At 32.0% G+C, this 24262-nt stretch overlaps 1 protein-coding gene across 1 annotated transcript in view; it reads right to left on the reverse strand.

Annotated features, from left to right (window-relative positions):
- Positions 1-16760: 16760 nt before the first annotated feature.
- The window catches only part of LOC129218311 (exportin-7-like), a 223957-nt gene continuing 216455 nt past the window's right edge, over positions 16761-24262 (reverse strand). Inside the window, exon 26 of the mRNA XM_054852545.1 lies at positions 16761-22646. Within this exon, the coding sequence (XP_054708520.1) occupies positions 22553-22646 (94 nt within the window). The 3' untranslated portion in view covers positions 16761-22552. The remainder of the gene's footprint in view (positions 22647-24262) is intronic.

Consider the following 24262-nt stretch of genomic DNA (forward strand, 5'->3'; position numbering starts at 1 on the left):
ACAATAAGTAAAATAAATTTTTACTCTGGTTCACTTTCAATACACCACCGCACACGACATACATTGTAAAATTATATTCAATTTTTTTTAGTAGGGAAAATTCAAAGTAGTACTTTTTTAAAACCAGTTTTTATAAGAGTCAGGCAAGTCAGATACATGCCATTTTTGATTTCGCTAAAAATTTTAGTGGATTCTTCGAATGATTTTAGAAGACACATATTTTTTCTTTTCTTCCAAAAAAATTTTTATTACCCATAAAAATTCCGAAAGTTGGTCCTATCTTAAGGTTTTTCTCAAATCGACATTTTTAAATATTCAATTATCTCTGCGCATTGAGCATCAGCAAAAGTAATCTTTGCGATTATAACAAGATATTTAGTGCCTCAATTGAAATACATCGTAAATTTTATGGCTGACTTTCAGTGGACCCTGGCAGGGGTGGCAAAACTGTGCCGAAGAAAGTGAAAATGTGACATGTTTGAAACCTTGGTTCCATGCACTGAGGCTCCACCATGGTTTCTGTACATAATTTGTGTTATAATACATATAAATTATTCAATACTCTCATTAGTTGTATGGCTCACCCTCTGCGCTGCCAAAAAATGGCGGTTTTTGTACCGGAAAATGCTAAAAAGTGTAGTTTTCATAAGCCTTTATCGCAGTGCACTGAGGGTCAGTGTAGAACTGGATACATGCATTTCAAATTAGAGTATGTGTATTTTCAAACAAGTGACAAAACTATGGGCAATGGTTCTGCATGCCCATAAAATGCACTTCAAGATGAGGAAATTGCATACGAGTTAACGACGCATCCAGTTAGTTGTGTACTCAAGTTATATGCTATGTCTTGCATTATTTTAATTGTCCTACAAGTCAGTTAGGCAATAGCACCCTTGTTTTATAATGTCATATTGCTTTTATCATAAGTAATAAAATATGACGTTGAAATTGTTTGCTATCAAGGAATGCTTTCAGAGAAAATAATTTTTGTCACAATAATGTACAGCCTAAAATGGTAGAAAATAAGTAATTATCAAATGAAAAAATGCTATCTTAATTAAAATATTTAGAAAAATGCATAAAACACCTTCAAACGAGTGTTAAAAATAACTTACGTTTTTACCACAATAACAATCGTTTTTTTTTTTCCACTTTGCTTCCAGTAATAATACTATAAAATATGGGAGTAAGCATAATCAGTTTACTTGAAAGTCTATTACTCTTTTATGGTAAGTTTTCGATCATACTAGTTCTTTAAATAGTACACATCTGGAAGTCCTTGGGGGAAAGTTTAAACCAGGATATGTTGATTAAACTGAAAACTGAATAGTTCATTTTACCGTTTTGAAACACGTACTGTGTTCTTGAAAAGAATTTGCCCATAGTTCTGTCACTTGCTTGTGAAAATATGCATACTCATACTCTAGTTTGAAATGCAGGATTCCAGCTCCACACTGACCCTCGGTGCACTGAGATAAAGGCTTGCGAAAACTGCACTTTTAGCATCTTTCGATAGAATAACCGCCAATTTCGGCAGCACAGAGGATGAGCCAAGCAACTAATGAGGGTATTGAATAATTTATATATATACTAGCTGACCCAGCCACGCGTTGCTGTGGCAAAGAAGTTGGATTAAAATAAACGTTTACTCATTATTTTGATAGAATCAAATAAATATTTTTAATAGAGCTTAAAATGGTATAACCTACTTTGAAACTTATGAGATTGATAATGGGCGTAATTCAATGTAAAAACGATTCATAAATGTTCCTGGAAAATTATGGACAGCTTATGTGGCCAATTTCTGCCAGTAACATGTCATGCCAAAACCCGGAAAGTTTTCCGATAAAAGTTAATAACCTTCCTGAAATTATCTCGGAAGCCTCATGAAAAATTCAAAGATCTTTCTGTTTGAAGCTAGTCGTGTTTCTGGAACTTTAGTGTAAACTTAGGAAGGGATTTAAAAAAAAAGCTTAGCACCTTTCTGATTTATTAAGGAACTTCTATAAGCAGTAATGCAAACATAGCCAAAGCTTAGCCAGAACTGCAAGCAAGTATCGAAAATTTTTACTCAGTAACGTTTCGGATTTTTTTTTTTTTTTTTTTACAGTGCAGGCTGAAGAAAATACTTATTAAATTCAGTAAGTACTAACTAAATTTTCTATGGAAAAAGCACTGTACTTACGCTTAGTAAATTTTGTAAGTATGACTTCGGAAAAAAAAAGCAAAAATAACTTGAAAGTGATAGTAAATATCGAAACTGATTGTAAAATAACCGAATATATAAACTAAGCATAAACCACAATACACTTTAAGACTCTACACTACATTTTATTCACCTCAGCTTTCTCTATAGTTTGTAATCAATACCTTCTTTACAAAAAACACTAACTAAATTAAAAACATATAAAAGTTAAATTTTTTCAATGAAGTAGATAACATTGACTTCGATTAGTTTACTTTTTGTCAATTAGTATTCATCATTAGTTTACTTTTTGTCAATTAGTATTCATATTCATCTCTGGTGTAAAATCTGGATTTGGACATTTGTGTGTTCGTTAAACTTTATGAAATACGTCTTCAAACGTGAAATTTATATAGTTTCTCCTTACAAAATGATGATTTTGTTGGATAGTATGTCGTCAAAATTGTTTTAAACAGTTGACGAATACTGTTTCTCCTTATGTCAAACCTGCATTAGAAAGTGTCAACTCCCAATGACTTTGTGCGACCAATAAATACAATTTGCGACATGCAACGGGATATGTATTTGACAGTCGACAATTGACGATCCACAAATATTCCTGTCTGTTCGGGAATGTTTACCGAAATTAAAACTGCTACAAAACCAGCGCGATTACAGAGGCAATTATGATTTTATAAAAATTAAATTTATCTGGGAATAGACTCTCAATTAGTTCACTTTTCGTCTCAACGGCAGTGTAGAAATTGTCTGGCTCTTTGTTGTACTGTATATTTTGATGGAGTTCAATTTCACCGTTTCCAATACCCAGCAGTTGCTTAAAAAATACTTGTGCGTTTAGATTATTTTGCGTTTATATTCGCATGTTCATGGCCAATCGCATTATCTCGACATTACGCTATAAAAACGATTGTTTTAATCATGCGTTGATTTCATCGGAATAACTGGTAATGTCTGCCGGAAATCCCCAGGAGTATTCAGACAATTTCGCCTAAAAATTTATCGTTGCCGTTCAAATCTTGCACAATCCTATGATGTGCTTCGAATGAATGCTTTTACTCATGAGCCTTAGTACACTTATCGAAAATTATAATTTCACTCTCTTGCAACACTACAGCCATTCTGCGGTTTTTATTTTTTCTTTAATGTTACACATTGCGTTTTGTTTGTTATGAATATCTAGTAGGCAACTTTAAAGCTGAATGTGCTGTTCGTCTACCATCTGAAAAAAGTAGCAGCAATGCCTGACGATGCAATTGTCACTGCAATTTTTTTTGCGAACGTATCTTTGCAAGAATTAATGATATTAAAAATCTCTTGGGGAACAAAATAAAGAAAATATTTATTTTCCGCTTAAATTCATTAACCTTCCTGAAATTAACTGGAATATTTTTGAAGAATTCAGTAGTCTTCTTGGTTAAAGGCAGTTATGATTCTGGCACCTTCAGCGAAGCCTAACGCAGGCTATAATATAACTATATAATAGCCTAGAACCTTCCTGCTTTTCTAAGAAAGTTCTCAAAGCATTAATGCACGCTTTGCCAACGCGGAGAATGATTCTCTAGCAAGTAAGTCGAATGTAGTTCCTCTGCAACTCTTGCAAAGCTTCGTGATCCAGATATCTTTTCGCACTCATTGGGTGTTGAGTCAATCTGGACGAACCGTAATCGCTCCGAAACCGATACACCTATTAAATACGTTAAGTTAATCTTGATACTGGTGGAGAAAAATATTTTTCACAACGGTGTGAAATCTGCAATTTGTAGCAATTTAAGGAAACGTTTTGAAAAATATAGTTGATTTTCTCAGGAAGTGAATAATAACCTGTAATGTCCCGAAACACTACATGGAAATTCTAAGCAACGTTTCTGAGTTTTTTATCATGGTGTTTTTAGCAGTAAGTCATACGATGTTAGAGTTATATCGATTAATTTAACTTACACCGCCATCTATTAAGAATTTTTGGAACTAAACAATTAATTAACACTATTATTCCATAATTAATATGAAATTTGCAATAAAAATTATAAAAACTATCCTATCTTTTAAGTTGGACCACATGACACATAGATATGAAATTTCAGAAAAATCGGTTGAGTAGTTTCGGAGTTTACCCCGAACAAACATCGTGACACGAGATTTTTATATATATAGATATACACACACACACACACACACACACACACACATATATATATATATATATATATATATATATATATATATATACATACATATATTATTACACAAATTACGTACAAAAATCCATTACGCACTGAGGCTCCACCATGGAGCCTCAGTGCATGGAACCAGGAGGCCTCAAACATGACAAATTTTCACTTCTTCGGCCCAGTTTAGCCACCCCTGCCAGGGTCCACTGAAGGTCAGCCACACAATTGACGATATATTTCACTTTAGATACTAAATGTCATATTGTCAACACAAGAATTTTTTGGCAGATGCTCAATACGCAGAAATAATCAAATGAAAATTTGAGCAAAATCAAAAATGGTGTATATCCGAACACTCCATTTCGGCCCTGTTCTTATAAAAACTGGCTCTTAAATATTTACTCCTTTTTTAAAGTTTCTTGGTATTTCTATTACGTTCCAGTGATTTTTATCTTCATAATTAAGATCATTCCTCGCAAATTGATGTTGGAGAGGGGGGACGTCAATGTAGCATTACAATTGCAAAGTATTGCATACACGTGTTTCAAAATTACAATGAAATTTGTTTCAAAGCAGAAAACAATCTTACAGATGAAAGAAAATTTCGATTTATTAGTTCTTTTCACTTGCATTCTTTCATTGGTTTGGTCTCCTTTTGCTTTTGCTATTTAATCTGTTTTTGAATCGTTTTCATTACTTTGTCAGATTTTCCTTCATTCCTAAGCTTCTGTCTTCAACATCGAAAAAGAGATTCCTAGTATTATTCATCAACTTATTTTCAGTAAAAAGGTATCAGTCATTCATAAGTTTTTCCTAAAACAATGCTATTCCACACTAATAACTAAGCAACCAACTTAACGAAGCCTAAAAGAATGCAACACCACGTGCAGCACCTCTGAACCGACTGAGGTCGAAGCAGGAAGAATGTAACAGCATTGCGAGGGACGCTGGGTAGAAAGAACTGTGCGCATGCGCAAGTATCAACGAAGGTCCACCTGTTCTATTGTGTACTAATTACCTTGACGGCGACAGCATGAAATCAATATCATCTTGACGGCGACAACATGTATGCAATGTTGTTATTGTAAGGTAATATCAATATTGATATTTTAAGATGAATGCAATGTTGCATACGTGTTGTTATTGTAATATTGCTTTTTAATCTTTATGCAAGCTTTATGCAGTATGAAATACGTCAATATTGACGCCGTCAGTATAATATCAAGATCTGTCAAGGTTGATGCAAGAAATTTTGCTATTAGGGAAGCTTCTGTCTTCAACATCGAAAAAGAGATTCCTAGTATTATTCATCAACTTATTTTCAGTAAAAAGGTATTGTTTCGTTTCTTGTACTTTTAAGATAAATTCAAACAGCTATAGAAGTATTTTTTAAACATAAAAATAATAATTTCTAAACCAAAATAGGAAGCAAAATCATATAAAAATTAAAAGCAAAATTGAGATCTTATACCCAGAGCAATAATTGGAAAAAAAAAATGAGAGTAGTAAGTTGTATGTGTGTGGAGGGGGGTGGGGGAACAAGAAGTTAACTAAGAACTTATTATATTTCTATGGTATAGTTGATAGGAGATAATTAATATGGACGGCATCAGAAAGATTGCTTTAATCTTTATCTATGTATTTTCAGAACATTGTAGCAACACTGAAAGCGAAAGTTGTTAATAAATAAATCGAAGAAATGTGTTCTCAGAATTAGTTCTCCATTTCATAAATGTAGTCTCTTTTACCACATAAAAGTACGAAGATAGATTACTATCAGGGTTCATACCCAATTTTCAAAATCAAAATTAAGCACTTTTAAGAATTAATAATTCAAATATAAAATGTAGTAGTAAATCAGAAATTTCACAAAAAAAAAAAAGGTAAGTTTCAGGGGGAAATGCATTGAAACTTGAAACTAGCGATAATCAAGAGCAGATCCAGAAAGTGTTCAAGGAAGGGGCGATTGATTTCAGATGCTTACCATTCTATCAATTTCCAACCCTCCATCCCCTAATATCATGGAAGGTCATCTCAAATTAGGTTTTTGGAACTTCGTAAAACTTTCTGTACTAATTTCTGCTCGATTTCACTTAAGTGTTAAGAGATATGCTACAACTGCATTTACAAGACTACAATTTTGAACATTTTCTGTGAGAGAGCCCTCTTTTTCAAAATACACTGCTCCACATCGAAAATGCAACACCAAGAAGAAGTGGTCAGAAAGTGATGATATTTGGAAAAAAGACAGATACAGCAAGAGGAATGATAAATGATCTTAATTTCAAAATGATAGGCAGCGAGAACGGCGTTGGCTCAGTAGGATGTAGGACCACCGCGGACAGCGATACACGAAGAAACACGTCTAGGCATAGAGTCAATAAGGGTGCGGATGGTGTCCAGAGGGATGGCTCACCATTCCCTTTCAACCATTTGCCACGGTTCGTCTTCTGAACGAGGCTGGGACAGTCTGCAAACGCCCTCCAATCACATCCCACACATGCTCGATTGGTGACAGGTCAGGAGAGTATGGTGGCCAGGGAAGCATCTGTGTGTTTTGGAGAGCAAAATGGCAGATGCGAGCACTGTGTGGTCGGGCGTTATCCTGCTGAAAAATTGCATCAGGAAGCCCTTGAAGGTAAGGGATTGCCACCAGTCGCAGCACATTATCCAAGTATCGTTGGGTCATCATAGTGCCCTGAATATGAACTAGAGGTGATATGGAATTGTACGCAATTGCGCCCCAAAGAATTATGCCACGTTGTCGTGCGACGGGACGTTCAACAGTTACTACCAAACGTTCGTTTCCAAACGTTCTGTTTCTCTTTCCGCTGCAATTTTTCGAAACTCAAACTTCAATAATGCAGTTTTAGACAAAGGTTTGGTAATCTTAGGGGGGGGGGGGGCGAGGGCCCTTCTCCCGGAATTTTTTTGAAATTATAGTTTCAAAAAGCTGTTTTAGACGATATTTGGTAATGTTCGGCACAGGAGAGGCTTGGTGACCCTCACACGGTAATTCATCGAAATTGAGACCTCTATAAAAAACGCATTTTTGCATTGACTTCGGAGATGTTAGGAAAAGAAGGTTTGGGAGGTTTTCCTGGAAAAATTTTGAGATTAAAGTGTTAAAAACGCGATTGAACCAAAGCCGCCTTTGGCAACGTTAGGTAGAGATCAGTTTTTCAAAATTGAAGCTCTCCAAACTCAATTTTAGCCGACCTTCGATGATGTTAGGAGGGGGAAGGGGTTGGAAACTCTCCCACGCACTTTTATTGAAATGGTCGTACTGAAAAGCAGTTTTGGGCGGTCTTCAGTAATGTTTTTTTTTTTTTTGGGGGGGGGGGGGGTTGGTCAAACTCACTTTCGAAATCAAAACTCCAATAGCAGTTTTAGACGATCTTTAATAACGATAGGGAGAAAGGAGTTCAGGGGCTATCCCCCCGAAACTTTTCTGAAATTGTAGGTCTAAAAACGAAGTTTTAAACAATCTAGGTAATGTTAGGCAGAAAAGTTCTGTTGCCCTCCGCAGCAGTTTCTTGAAAGCGGAACTCCAAAAACGTAATTGTAGATTGTCTTTAAGCATGTTATGGGGAGATGTGGGGATTTTTTGAAATTTTAGTGCTAAAAACGCGATTGTACGCAATCCTTGGTAACGTTACGGACTGGCAGTTTTTCAAAATTAAAGCTGCAAAAAGGCAGTTTTAGCGGACTTTTGATCTCGTTTGGGGGGAAGTGTTCTCGGAAGATCTCTCCCGGACATGTTTCAGAATTTCAGCCCTAAAAGTGAAACTTAAAACTATTTTTAATATTGTTTGCGAGAACTGCAGAGAGGAAGGAGGGGGAGAGGGGCAGCCTTGGGAAAGTTTTGAACTTGTATCTTTAAAAAGGCAGTTTCAGATGATCTTTGGTAATATTTATGTTAGAAGTTGAGAGGCCCTTCACAGGCAGTTTTTAGAAGTTAAAATTCCTGAAACTCAATTGCAGATGAATTTTGATTCTAATGCAATTGAAGAAAGGAATTCACGGTTTTGATGTGAAGATTTTTTTTGAAATTGAGCCTGAAAAGCAAAACTTAAAAAGGTCTTTAATGACTGAGGGAGCATTTTTCTGAAAGTTTTTTTGAATTTGAAGCCCTAAATAGGACTCGACCGATGCATCGGCGCTGATGGTTCAACAATTTAGCCATCGGCATCGGCGGCCGATGCTAACTTGCAGGAAACATCGGCCCATCGGCCTTAAAAAACATCGAAAAGCCGATGGAATTGGCCGATGTTTTTGAAAAAAAAAAAAAAGGATCTTTGTTGTTTTACTTTTTAATACAAAGTAAAGGGAGTTATTGTTTTTATATAAATTGTTTACTTAAATTTCAGTATGAATTTCTATTTTAGTCACAACTGGAAGAGTTTTTAATACTGCATTCAGGAACCAAACAAGTTAATTGTTGCGTTGTTTCTTGCGGAAGAATGTACGTATATATCTCTTATAAGTCATAACTCAAAAATGGTAAGCTGTAGAAGGCTAAATTTTCGCATGTGGGATGTGCGTACGTTCCAGTTGTGCACTTCCCTTTTTGATTTCGATCGGATGTTCTAAAAATCCTATTTACTCATTTTGTGTGGCTATTAATTACTTATTTCAATGCAAAACTCATATAGCGTCTCAGACTGACGATCATTTGGTGATATATTGCCGAATTGGAGACTATGGAAACAAATATGAGATGGTGAAACCGGTTTTGTTTCATTTTGTTAGATTCCCGTTGAACGGAAGGTAATTTTTATTTTTTCTATATTTGTATTATGAATCACAGTAATGCAGTCTTTTCTGTATCGCTTCGGCGTAGCTACAAGTTTGGGGCCCGTCGAAATACATTTTGGGGCCCTATTTCTCTATCACAGAAGTTGTAAAACATTTATCATAAGCATTGTTGTAACTCCTACGGTTCCAGTATGGTTATGGGGCTTCACGCGCAATTGCAACATTTGCTATATTTTAAATCCGCCATTGCACGTCAAAACAAACTCGGGTGCAAGTTTTAAAAGGGTATTTCTACTCAATGTTTATGATTATTTTAAACTCTATTTTTTACGACTATTTTTTGTATTTCCGAGAAAACTTGCGAGCCCCTCCTCCAAATCCCAGTTTCTGAAATTAAACTCTAGTTGTTCTTCTGAGTTGCTTAAAACTAACACCATCCATAAAATTAGAGTTTCTTTTCAAGCTTTATCTATTGTTTAGGAAGAATTCAGAGCATTAATGTAAGAAATTGATTAAAGACGTTTTCAATGGTAGCATAACTCGGAAATCAAAGGGACTTTTGAATTTTTTTCTTCGGAAGTGCTGGAGTAGCTTCAGAAACTCTTCTAGGCGTTGGTAGTAGCGGTTCTGTATTAAAAAAACGAGGCCGAAGTTTAATGTTGTGAGTTACTCCAAAATCAGAGGGTGGCCCCCTAACCCACACTCGTCGTTTCAAGCATTTCTTAAATATTTAGCAATTATTTATTTTGATCAAGAAATATCATTTTGCGTATTTCTTATACTTGTTTCACTTATATTTCGTAATGCGCTATCTTATTGGCATTATTAATAGCGATCGATTTTTTTTTCTGTTGTAAGTAACTATTTTTATGTATTTATATAAAATCGATGAATAAGTTATTTTCGTTTTCATCATATTTCTAATAATATGTTATAGAAAAGTTTGAAGGATTTTCTATTATGCAAATTTTTGAATTTCAGAAAATTATTGTTAAATTGAAAAATTTAATTTGAACTTGTTTGTAGTGCTTCATAAGAGATTAAACAATCAAATTGTTCAATATTACGTGTGCAAACATCAGATCGAGTAGTATATGTATTCAGTTATTAACTTGGTCTAAATATTGAGTTTGTTTATTGTGGCTGCGTTTTAAGAATCTCGCTCTTTTCATGGCTATTTCTTTTTTTCGCAAAATTTATGTCACTGTTTATAGCTTTTATGAAAAAATGCAAACTTTTCAGTTCATAAATTTTAAATAAGTATAAAAATATAACTATTATGATTTAATATTGTAATTTATCTGTTACCTTTTTTGTTTAATTTGATGACTAAAAAATGTCTACGTGCAATCTTTCCACTTTAATTGCGTAATTTGTTGACGGTTTCATAGTTTTATTCTTATTTATTTATTCACTTTTCGAATAATTAAACAATATAATTTAATGTTTTTTAACTATGTTCAGTGTACCTAAATCCATACATTATTATAATATTACTGAAATCTTAGTTATATGTTCAATTAAAAAAAACCAAATCAGTTGGTTATTAAACAGCCTCTTTGTTTTTCTTCTTCTTTTTATTTTATTTTTATTTTTTTTAATTTTATAGCTGTTGTTCTTTGTCTTCCATCATACAGCAGTCAAAAAAGGAGAAGTATAACTACACCATTTACAGATTGTACGTAGTACGATCCAAAAATTTGGGGACAGGCTGTATAAAACCTTACCCAGAATAGTTCACATTACCGAAGCACATTCACCTTCAAAAGGTTACCCTTGAATTACTATGTACTTCTGCCAGTGTTCATATAACTTTTGGAAACACTCCTGGAAGCCATTTTTTGCTACGTTCTGTGATGCTGCTTTACCTTCTCCTGACGGAAGAAATCGGCGTCCATGCAAATGTTTTTTTTTTTTGCTGGGAACAGGTAAAAGTCGCACGGAGCTAAGTCCGATAAAACGTTATGGTATTTGTTTGTCATATCAGAGTATTGACCAATCGAACCGTGCATCCTCAACATGAAAGTCGCCTTCTTCCCCACGATGAAGTTAAAGCAGCAGCGCAAGAGGTTGCGATAAATGTCTTCCAGGAGTCTTTCTAAAAGCTATACGAACGTTGGCAGAAGTGCATAGTCGTTCAAGGTCACTATTTTGTAGATAGATGTACTTCAGTAATGTGAACTATTCAGGGTAAGGTTTTATGCAACTTGCCCTCGTATGAGTTTTCAACTTACGATTTCATAACGTTTTTGAGTGACGCAAGTTTACGCGCATGAAGACATCACAAGAGAATTTACGATAATTAACTAAGGAGGCGTTCAAAATGGATATTTCGATCATCTATATGTTCTTAGGTTCATATGCATGTACAAATGTGCCGAAAAAACTTGTGAAGTTTCAATTGGGTGACCGTAAAATAGAAATTTAGATCGAAATCTGATTTTTTTTTTTTTTTTTGTGATTACAATTCCTTATTCGTAGAAAGGAAGTAAAGTGAATTGAATCAATGATCCTTTAAATCCCTGACATTGTTATCAATTTATTTCTATGTTTTTTTTTTTTTTTTTTTTGCCATCGGCCAACGGCATCGGCCATTTGGAGGAAAACAATCGGCCATCTTTGAACAATCGGCCAACAATCGGCATCGGCCCATCGGCCAAAAAATGCCATCGGTCGAGCCCTAGCCCTAAATATGCATAACCACCAGAAATCAGTCACACACACACACAGAGATTGATATTCTCCGGAAATGGTCAAACTGATTCATCTGTTGAGCATACAAATTGGAGAATTTTTTTGGATAGAAAACTTCCTTCTATGTATTGGATATTGAAGAATGTAAAAATGGTTCATGAAAAACAGTTAACATAAGATTAAACTGCTCGGCTTCCATCTGCGGAATCCAACATTTGTGAAAGTTTGGTAAAAATCATCTAATGGTAAATTTAAAAAACTGCCATTTTATACAGGATACAAAAGATGCAAGTAAAATGAAAAGAAAAATTCTTCATGAACTCAAACTTGTTAAGAAAATCTATATAGTAAAAATCGTTAGTCAAAAGCAAAAAAATGTTATTTTCAAACCTAGTTCTGATTGAATTTTCCCGGTTTTAGTGAATCAATGAAAGGCTGGAGCAGGATGGTCAAAATTCTTACAAAAACAAAAAATATTTTATTTCATCCATTTTTGATTTCTTTTTCATCGCTTTACACGTATTTATCATACAGAATTGTACCCGTTCCAGAAAATATCATGATAAATTAAAATGAAATGAAACAGTCTGAAGCTTTTTTTCGCAACATACTCGGACTCCATACTGTATCTAAGGTAATCGTCACTGAAAAAAAGACAAGGCTACTAAATTTTGGAAGATGTACGTCAAAAAAGTATAATTAATGTATCTTACTTATTCTTGTTGAAAAAATTTTAATACTTTTCTTTCCATCAAAAATTTCATTTAAAAAAAAAATCCCCCCCCCCCAAATTTCTGAAGGCGCAACTTACGCTGTTCCCCCCTGTGGGCACCCTAGATGGAGGAGGAGGGGGGGGGGACAAGATCAAACATCATACACGCATGAATGCAAGCCCACACATACAGTACGGATATAAATTGATTTACTCTTTCCTGAGGAAGTATGAAATGCTATCTCCCCTTCACTATGTTAATATTACAAGAAGCAATCTTGCATCTGAGAGACAGTTGTTGCATAATCACTACTACTGACTAGTTGTGGCACCGAACAATATTATGAAAACATAATAGAGATCAATTTAAAACCAGTGTTGACATACAGCTTTTAGGAGAAAGTAAATTCCATACAGATGGTATCACAGAAAAACTCACTAAAAAAATAGATGTACAGCACAAATAAGCACACTAAATTACACACTGCTTTATGTTTATACTTGGGATTAACTAAAAGAAAAAAAAAAGAATATGATTCTCATATTCTTCTAGACTGATTCATGTCTAAATAGTCTAAATTTTCATCATTGAAAAATAAACATACAGGTGTAGGGATTAGGAAGCATGGGAGCTCTGATGAGATCCCATGCAAATAAAAACCTGGTTGCTGTCATTGAGAAAGGAAAACAACCAGAATTCAACTGAGCAATGTTTGTATAAGAATGTCAAAGAATCAATTGTCTAAAGAATTACATTTAATGCATGAAAACATCATAAAATATAATTTAAAATAAATTAGTTCTAGATACTGAATGCTAACATAGGTTATACAACATGAGGACAACACATACTGTTGACTTTAATGACACTTACAGGAGGTCTCATTGGCTTAAATCTTGATCTTTAAAAACTGCCTGCTCTGCATTGGCGAATGATATAGGATATAAATGCTGAGTAAAGCATTTACCTTTGTGCAGAAACAATGAATGAGAAAACTAAATGTTAACACTCTCATCTAAGCATTAAACTGAGAGCTTCTGAATTTAAGACTGAGTGAAGCAAAAAAGTGGAAGACAAGGAATTTTCAACTTTTCCTTACAACATTCAATCATCTGCAGAACCATCAAAAAATATTTTCAAAGCACCCTAACATATATATATATATGTATATACTTTGTTCAAGAAGAGAGAAAAGGTTAAAAAAAAAAAGTAAATTAGACACAATGGTAGGGCAACAAGAGAGCATTTAATCCTAATTGCGGCATTATCTTCACTCTAATATCTAGCAGCTGTTTTCTAACAAACTGTGCTTGGATAAAATGCCTTTTTCATTCTCTCTCTCTGCTTCATTCAGATTCTGACACCTTGAAGCTCAAATTTATACACTGAAAAAGCTTCTTCATGGTCCCAAGACCAGTATACAATTTGTGCTTTAATAAAGTTTATTTCTCTCATTTGCAATAAATATTATTGAACAATCAGCTTTCTATCAGACGCTCTTTGTTTATTCAGTAACTTACCGCCCATTAGCCAGGGCTAAAGCAGAAATACGTGAAATACACCGCCAGCTCAGTCATTTCCAGCCGAGGACTGCAGTTTCGTGCTTATTAGCACTCATCAGCCCGGCATAGGAAAGTGACTGAGCTGGAGATGGAAAACCTCTTAAGGAAGCCAATAGTGCGAAACAAACTGGTAGCCAATATAGAATTAGCAGCCCAGACGAGTGACCGAAGCAATGGTTCGGTTCAACTCGAAGATTGAACGCAAGGCAAGGTATATTCAGTAACTTACCGCCCATTAGCCAGGGCTAAAGCAGAAATACGTGAAATATATCTTTGTTTGTTTTTTTTAAAATATATATTTTTTCAGCATTTTCAGATCTTAGAGACGTTTATAGCTAGTACAACTGCAACAGTCTATCAATAAGCTTTTGCATAGTTAAATGTTGTAAACGCATTAGTTATGATAAAAATGACTTAATTTCATCTACAGGTAAGAAATATTTCATAATTTCACCAAAACACTTTATTTTTAAAAGTGATTAAACTGCTTGAGATATCTTAATCTCCGTGCTTTTTACATAATTTTCACTCACATTATTGCATTGTGAAAAAACTTATTGCTCTGACAAATATTGAGTACAGTATGACCTACCTGGAAAAACTTTGGACTATGCATAGTTTATAACATTAGTTTAAAAAAAAAAAGAACAAAATATACTATTTACAGAGATAAAAGCTAAATGTAGCTCACAAAAATGTTTCCACTTTTTAAATAATTACATTTATCAATGCATTTAGTTTTCTAACCAATTAGATACTGAAAAATATCTGATGATAAAAAACATGTGCAAAAGGTAGGAATAAGATTTAAGTTCAAAGAATTACTAGTGAAATATGCCACTTTCGAGAATTTTTTACAACTTTAACAGTTTTATGAAATTCATTTACATATACAAAAATTAATTTTGAACTAAGATTTACATAACTTTACATTATTCACTTTATTACTAATTAATTTGTTACTAATTAAATTGACTAGGACCAGTCTAGCTGGGCCTAGAGCCTGTTGCTGGTCGTCACTTTTGTATTTGTATTTGTAATTTCCAGCATCTAAGTATAAAACCCTATATGTTGAACAGTGTTTTATTCAAAGCAAATGGGCTTAGACAAGCCAAAACATCCATTCAGCTTTGAATAAAACACCTTGCTTTACTTATGGAAAACATATTTTCACAATTCTATCACCAAATCTAAATTTCATTTGAGAATGTTTCTGAGCAACATCGATTAAACAATTCCAAAGAAAAATTAATCATTAAAATAACACTGTAATCCAAAACTATTGCATTACTAATCCAGGCCTGACTATTATTGCAAGGTCAGGTTATTATTTTCGGGGTCTCCAAACATTAAGCCCACATAAATTTAAGATTTTCAATATTTAAAATTCACCATTTGTTTTTTTTTTCAATTATGTTTTATTCATGTACTGACTAAAAATGTTTTAGAATTGAATTTGTAATGCACTACATAAAGAGATGTTACTTATACATAGCCATGCAGCGAACAGGGTTGGGGTAACCCTCACGAACTCTTGATTTTAACAAAATTATCAATCCTAGTACGGTAAATAAGGGACTGTCAAGCCCCCTCCCCACCCCAGGAGGTAATTTCTGTCTGCATTAGTGCCCATATATGCACATTAAGAGTATACTTTTCATTTGATGCAAAATAAGTGCAAAAAGAAACCCCACAGGTTAAAAGAGCAAGTTTCCCATTAGGAAGGAAGGCTGGGGGGGGGGGAGACAGGGAAAACAATTTTGTTGTCTTATAGATTCTGCATTGCAGCTTTCGAAAACCAACAATGCAGATACGGGCGCCTACAAAATTGTGACACCCAATGAGCTTATGTTTTAGTTGACATGTTAATTCATTCAAATGCTAATATGAGATTGCAAATTATTTAAGCCCTAAAAATAAGTAGCTTGACAATGAGGAATAGAAAATTTAAAACGTTTAGCACACTTATAATTTATATCAGTTTCTCTTTTAGGCAACATATTTTGCCATAAAAAGAAAAATTAAAATTCAAAAGTACCCTTTGAAATAATACAGGCCTAAAAACACTCTTAAATGACATGACAAAACAATCAACATAATATGAATGAACTAAAATTGTTTGAGGTTTTGATTGCTTTGTCTCATGAAAAGCAAAGGTTTGCCACAGGAAAAATGCAATCAAAAAGTAGCCTTAAACTTAAAAATAAAAGTTGCATAAAACATAGCTTGAGAAATTAAATAAGTTGCAAAAAAGTAGCACTCATATGATTAGATAAATGATGTAATAAATAAATTGAAGGAATTTAGTTCAATTGAATGGGTAAACTACTTTATATATCATAACCTGAATCATATGGCTGCATTAGATAACGCTTATGCTTCTTTACTAAACATGACAATTTACGAAATTTCCCTGTTGATCAATGTATCTGGAAAACTACATGCTACATTGCCCACATTAGTCACACTAGATAATGCTTATGCTTCTTTACTGCTCCTGACAATTTATACCAGATAATGTTTACCCTTTTTCACTCGCTGAGACATTTTATGAAATTTCCCTGTTAATCAATATAACTGGAAAATTACATGCTACATCGTCCATATTGGCTGTAGGTGCTGAACTCCAGTGTCTGACTGAAGTATCCACCAAAGGCAATTTTTTTTTTTTAAACAAGAAAGTGAATTTTATTGTTTTAATGTAAGAAGAAATATAGTAGACAATGATTTTGTTGGGAATTGTGGTTCATTTTAAAAATAATAGTCATTTTTCAGTTGTAGTTCATCATCGCCAAACTTGGCAAAGAAGTTTCCTACATAATTTCTAATTAGTTTATTTTTTACTAATTTCTAAAGTTAGGAAGATTTTGATTATTCATTAAATGAATTCAATGTTAAAAGACTTTCTACTACGTTTGCAGATTTTAATATTCTATTTTATCTTTTAACAAACTATAAAAATAGGGTTGAAATTAAATGCGACATTCTTTTCATAGGCAAAATAAATTTTCCATAGAATTGTTTCTGGTTACAATCTCACAAAACATCAAGTGTAGCTCAAAAAAGTGTGTACCTGTACAATTAATTTTCCTGAACAACCTTTTTTATAAACGTTTTAAAAATTTTGACTTTTTTTTTCTGTAGCATTTCTTTTTGGTCACGTTGAAACAACAGAAGGCTTTAAATTTTTTCACTTTTGAAAAATTCTGTTTGTACACAAAATAATGACAACTAGAAAAAAATCTCAAAGTTGAACATTTTAGAAGTAAAAAACTGGTCATACTTATTTTTCTTCTCATTATAGAAATACATTTTTGATAAACATTGCTTCTGTGTTGGGAGTGTTCTTTTCGGTCATGTATTATCATATCCAAAAAAAAAAAAAAAAAAAAATCCCCAAAACAAAATGGGTTTTCGGAGTAAGCAAATAAAATTGTACAAACTCTAGGAAACACAGAAGCTGCTATGGTTATTCAGCAAATAACTTTCCACCCAAAAACAAAAACAGGGAAAAGTTTTTTGCATCATTTAAGTTGTGCCCTGATTGCAGTTTAAATGAAATGGAGTGATTCAGTCCATAAAAAAAGGAGCAAAAGAAGTTCATTTTAACAAAAAAATTGTGAAATGAAAATGAAAAATAATAAACAAAAATATGAGTTTCAAAGCAACAAATTGGGAAAAAAAGAACCTTGAGTTATTTTCAAAATAAAATTTGCTCTGTGGTAAAAAAAAAAACGTCTCCCAAAAGAGCTACCCTATTAAAAAAAGATGTTTTTTCAGCCTGTTTTCGATTAATAAAGTCTCTAAAGTCGCCTATAGCCAGAAAAAAAGGGAGCAAAAAGTTGCATTTAAGTAGCCTGAAAGCAATGAAGTACTACATGCACTTAAACATTCCAAACAAAAAATATGCCAGAAGAAAGGTAAACAAAACTATGGAGTTTTCACAATTGAATTATTGATTTGGAACTTTATTTTCTGCACACATTTTCATCGATCCAATTGGGGCAAAATATACATTTCATCAAACTTTCAGAAACTGTAAAACTCTAAATAACGAAGATTAAATCAGTTCAAATTAAAAAAATATATTTCCAAATGTAATTATTTTTTGAAGACATAGAAATTTACCATCTAAATTTCAAAAAAATACTTTGGATTTGATAAAACCTGAACTATTTAGGGGGCAAACTATTTCAGTAAAAGCTCTTTGATCTGACATGTTTGCGATTAACAACTGTTATTTCGAACATCCCTAGTTCAAATCAAAACACAAAAGGAAAAAATAATGCAGTCAATATTCAAAGCAAATTAATTATAAATTGCTGTTCTTTTAAACCGTAAATTGTTGCTGTACTAACGGCAAAATCAAGCATTTTGAGGTTTTTTATTTTGTTTTTTTCAAGATGAAAATACTAGTTCTTGCTGTAATGGGAACGACATATAAATGTAAGCAATACAAACGCTCAGTTTCTAAAATAATTTGTCATTCAACTTACAGCATAGTTTACTGTACTATTAGTTAAAATATTGTGCTAATATTATATATATTATGTAGTGAACACATATCAATTATAATTAATCACCATAACACTGAAAATATGAACAATATAATAGCAATCAAGATAATAAAGGTTGGAAAACAACTAAGAACAAGTGAATCATTTGAAGCTGGATTGAAAGGAGAAATAGAACAAAGAGCAAAAATTTAGAGAATAATACATGTATTTTTAAAACATGAAAATTATATTGAGCTTAATGCATATGAAAGTTCATTTGGAAAAAAAAAGAAAAGAAAATAAATGTATGTATGCATCTATTTTTCAAAGATAGCCTAATATTAATTAAGACTACTATTCTACATGAACTGTGTATTGGAGGGGGCAGTGTGACCCCTAGAACCCAAATTGCAGCACTTATGTATCTCAAGCAGTAACCAATAGAATTTCACAAACTCCAATATGTGAACACTATCTTTTCAGTCTCAGGAAGCAATCACAAGCTTGCCCATTCAGCACTGCTATATATTTGCATCATATATATTTTTTTTTTCAAGTTAGAAATAAACTACACTGTATTATGAATACCTTTTTAGAAAATAGTAAATTAAGTGGTGAAAACAAGCAATTTTTTATTAAAAAAATTATACTCTCCAGAAAATATTTTTCCATAAAATATTTAGCTAGACGCTCTTACAATATTAGATAAAGGTTACTACTTGTTTTTAGAGTGTATTGCTATGGACTTTCTTTTGATTTTTGTATCCATTAATTAAAAGCATAATTTTTGACTAGAAACTAGATTCAAAATAAAATTAAATATAGCACAATGGCAGGCAAAACTATCTTCAGCTGCATTAAAATTGAGACTTGGTTTGATTTGTACACTGAGGATTTACTGTTTGCATATAGAATTCTTAGAAAATAAATTTACAAGTACAGAAAAGAATCAATTTTTGCAATGAATATCCATAATGCAACTTAGAATCTACACATTTTATACCACTTACCAACAAGTTACAGAGTAGCAAACAAATGCAGAATTGCCATAATTCAGCACAAAAAACTATTAAATTATTTAACAGTAAGACATACCAAACCAAGTATGGTGACAGGAAATGATTGCAATTTTGAAATTCTTCAAAATTGGGACTATACATATGCAATAAATAACACAAAATAGAGCTTAACCATTATATTAATTTATCTGAGCATTAATACTAACGTAAAAATGAAAGTTAAAACAATATCACAAACAATGAAAAGGTGCAACATAAAAATATACTACAATAAATATATTAAATCCTTGATATAAAACTCATTTGTACTATTAAAATATTTTGGTGAAATTTTACTAAAAATATACAACGTTTAACCTTCCTAGTGGCAGGACCATGCCCACTCAATTTTTAACTCTATAGAACAGCACAAGTATACTTGGGTTAGCCGCCAGGAGAGTTAATGTGACAGGATAACATTTGATAAACACTGAAAGAGATATTTTTTATCACCACAAATATGCAATTTTTGTTAAATTTGTAAGGTAATGCTATTTATGCTATCCACAGTTGTCAAAAGTTTAACTTTCAGAAAAAAATAGGTTGTAACAGGGCAATAAAGCTATTTTACATTAGATGCTGCAGGGGAAATAATAAAATGCAACAGAGTCTGTAATTTATGAATAGCAGCAGAATGATATCAGTAAAGTTTTTTATGTGTTGGTCTACCATCTGATACAGAATAAACTAATATAACAAACCCAATATTGTAAATAATGGTATGTGAAAAAAATATATTAGAGAGATATACAATTAATGTGAATTGAAAAAAAGGCGAAGTGCATATACAGTATAACTTCGATTTAACGATTTCTTCAATTCAATGATTCATTTCATTGGTCCGGATTTGACTGTATTAAATGTCTATGCTCCCCGATTTAGCGATAACTTTTTTTGATTCCGTGACAATAGTTAAATGGAGGTTATACTGTACTGCAAATGGAAAAATGACTGATATGAAAATCAAAGTAAAGAATTAAAAAGTAATTTTGATATTCAGTACAAGGTTCAAGTCAATTAGAAGCTCAAAATTAAGTTTGACCTGACTTTTAAAGAAGTTCACAATCACTCTGGTTGCAGATAAACCATGCTTTATAATAAAAGTAAGTATTTCAGAAAACAGAGAACTGCAATCTTTCAACTGACATCATTGGCAGTGAGGATCAAATTTTTTTTATCTTTATTCAAACCTGCATTTTCTGATTAATGTTTCTTTGCATGCAAGAAAAATCTAGGTATATTGAAAAGTGGTTAAAATTAAAACTAGTTAACAAATAATGAAATTAAGTTAAGCAAAAATATAGTTGAACCAAAATTTCTTCAACACAAAACTGAAAATTTCATAGATTAACCAGTTAACATTGCTTTATTTTATTTTATAAAATTGAAAATAAGGGAAACTAAAGAGCTAATAAAAATATCGCATAGACAATCTATTGATATGCACTACAGAAGTTGCTTCAAATAAGAAAATTCACTAGTTTTGATAATTTTTAATATTTTAAGAGAAAAATACATAAAGCAAAATAAGTCTCTCTCAAATGAAAAATAATTTTCTTCATTTTTGTTATACAGCAGGATAAATCAAAAGTATGTAAGCAATAAAAATAGATACATGTAGCTTGAATCATTTTTCCCTTTGTGGAATCTTTACCAGAAATACATTTGGGTATTTACTTAATCTGCAGAAAAACAGTACAATGCAGAAGAGTATGATTTCCACTTTTTCTCTTTCAGAAAGAATACATAAGTGAGGTGAATAAGTGCATTGAGTAAATTTACTAGTGCACAAATGTTTTATGCACAAGTGTTTTATTAGAGCCAATAGTTTTCCCCTCACTCTTATGTAGGCAAATTTCTACTTTATAGAATGAACATATCAAAAGTTTTAAAAAGCTGCTGAATTTAACATAAAATTCTTACAGTCCACACTAACGGTAAAACGAAACAACATTTATCATTCACAACTTTTTGTACCATAGGGAGGTATATGTACATAAAATTTACATAGACTGAAAACAAAGCCTATAACACATTAAACACAACAAATATTTTAAATAAGTTACTCAGTACATAACCAAAACTTTTTAAATATATAAATCTATGTATTAAATAAAATATATTATGAGGTATTTTAATTGAAAATTTGAAAAACATCTTACAACTAATTAAATTATTTCCAGAAGGAAATAATGTATATCACAATTGAAAATAAGAAACAAAAATTAAGTCGATCTTCACGTATACAAAAATCAATCATCACTATATTCTGACTAAGATCATTCATTCATCACTATAACGATATCATATGAATGAAATAAATGTAAGCAGAAATAACTAGTTACTTTCAGAAAATATATCAACTTTACAGAAACATAACTTTGGTAAGGCATTAAATGTAAATTGCAATTTACTTCATAAAGAAATAGTTGAAAACAGATAAAAACCTGCAATTTCAAATTAAAAAGTCATAAACAATGAATGAAATACTATATTCAAACGTGTATTTAAAATACAATAAATAAGTTTAAAGAAAGTTCATGTAATTGTCATTAAGCTCAGGATGAGAAAATGTGTGTTGCATAATAAATATCAACATGGAAACAACAATTTACTGCATAGATTTTACTGTCTGTAAAGTCTATGTTATATTGAGCAACAAGTAGAAAAATATATGATGTTTGCTTTAAGTTTTGTAACTATGATGAAAAATCTAGGAATGCTCCAACATTTTAACAATGCAACATCAGATGTAAAGTTAACTCACTCAATAATGACCGATGATATTCACAATGCATTTTTGTTGCTTTCAAGTGATCCATAATTTGAACAATTGAAAGAGCTTAGGCCTTTTTCTCCGTTTACAACAATATTAGCCTAATATTTCAAAGAACAAGTCAGTTAACATCATACACAGATTGATTTATTATATTTGGACCTTTCAAGGAATCATTGACGTCTCTCCGAAACACTGATAAATTCTGGGTGAACCTAAAATCAAGGAAAAAAAAAGTTCTATCAATAAATACCTATACATTAAACTTCACATAAAAATATATAGAGAGCGAGAGACACCTAAACTACTGTTGGGCAATTTCATGAAAAATGGCCCTGACACACCAAAACTTTTTTTCTGATAATATGTAAACAAATCTTTTTTTTACAAAATAATATGCTTTTTTAAATTTTAACATCAATTTCGAGTTTAAAATATTTTTATGTTGAATTTTAGCACTATTTGATAATATTTATACAAAAAAAAAAAAAAAAAAAAAAAAAAAAAAACAATGTTAGTGAAATAAATGTAGGAGCCCATCTTTACACCTAATCATCAGTTTTTTTTTTTGTGGAAAAACTATAAAATAACATGAGTACAGATGCTTTACTACAATTATGTCTTTTTTGTTTTTAAATAAAGACTTATAATAAGCTCGGTTTTTACATTTAATGGTGAGGGAATAGAGCACTTTACATAGTTCAACTAAAAATGTAGTGTGCTGGCACTGAAACCAAGACTCAATGAGTGTTAAAAAAATAATAATTATAAAAATAATGATAAGTAAATAAAAGAAAAGTAAGAATTAATTTATTTCATACCCAAAGAGCACTTTAAACTATGCATTTGTAATCTGCATACTCAGAAGTACAATGTTCTATTTACCTCAAATTTCATTAATATTGTTTGATAATTTTTGGTTTTTGGGAAGAAGCAGAGCTGCAAGTGGACTCAAGTATAATTTTCTGAAAACACAGAGAGAATTTCAGAAACTATGCAGAAGCTCACCCCCCCCCCCTCTGTAACAAATCTCCAAATATGCTTACAAAAACCATTAGAAATAAATTGTTTAAAAAAGTTTTCTTTTTTTAAAAATAATTTTTCAGTTTTAAAATGTGTTGTCAGCCCAAAATTTTCGGAAACAGCAATGCAAAATTTTAGGAATTTTCAGATCACAAACACCCCTGAGAAGTAGAAGAAGTAAAGTAAATAAATTCTACAGTTGATTTAAAACATTTCAAAGTTTTAAACCACATAAGTGTTAGAAGTTCATGACAGTATACAAGCTTGACATTTACTGTTAAATTCATATACAGTAAAACCTGTAAAGTTGACCACCCTTGTAAGTTGACCACCTGTCTATGTTGACCGCTTTTGTCAGGAACGGAATTAGTTCTATCTCATATAATGAAGGAAAACCTCTGTGACTTGACCACCTTTCCATCTTGACCACCTGTCTATCTTGACCACTAATGTACGTCAAATTTGGTTTGGAGTATTGTAAAAAACCCTTTATAAGTTGACCACTTAGTTTATTATTTTAATCTTTCTTCAGCAAATTATTTTATCATTTATTTATTTATTTATTTATTTATTATTATTATTATTATTATTATTATTATTTTTTTGATATCTTTCTAAAAATGTTTTTAATGCTTTGATTATAGACTAGCATTTTACTAACTAAACAGCAGCATAAAGCTTATGCTGCTCTTTATTCTCCAAACTTGTTTTTCATTTGTTGTTCTATTTGAGATAGCTTTTTGTACTCTGTTCAATGAAAATAGGTGTCAGTAGAAAAGTTCTAAGTCTTTTCTTTCAGTTGCAATAT

This window comes from Uloborus diversus, chromosome 3, assembly GCF_026930045.1.
Source record: "Uloborus diversus isolate 005 chromosome 3, Udiv.v.3.1, whole genome shotgun sequence".
NCBI classification, from domain to species: domain Eukaryota; kingdom Metazoa; phylum Arthropoda; class Arachnida; order Araneae; family Uloboridae; genus Uloborus; species Uloborus diversus.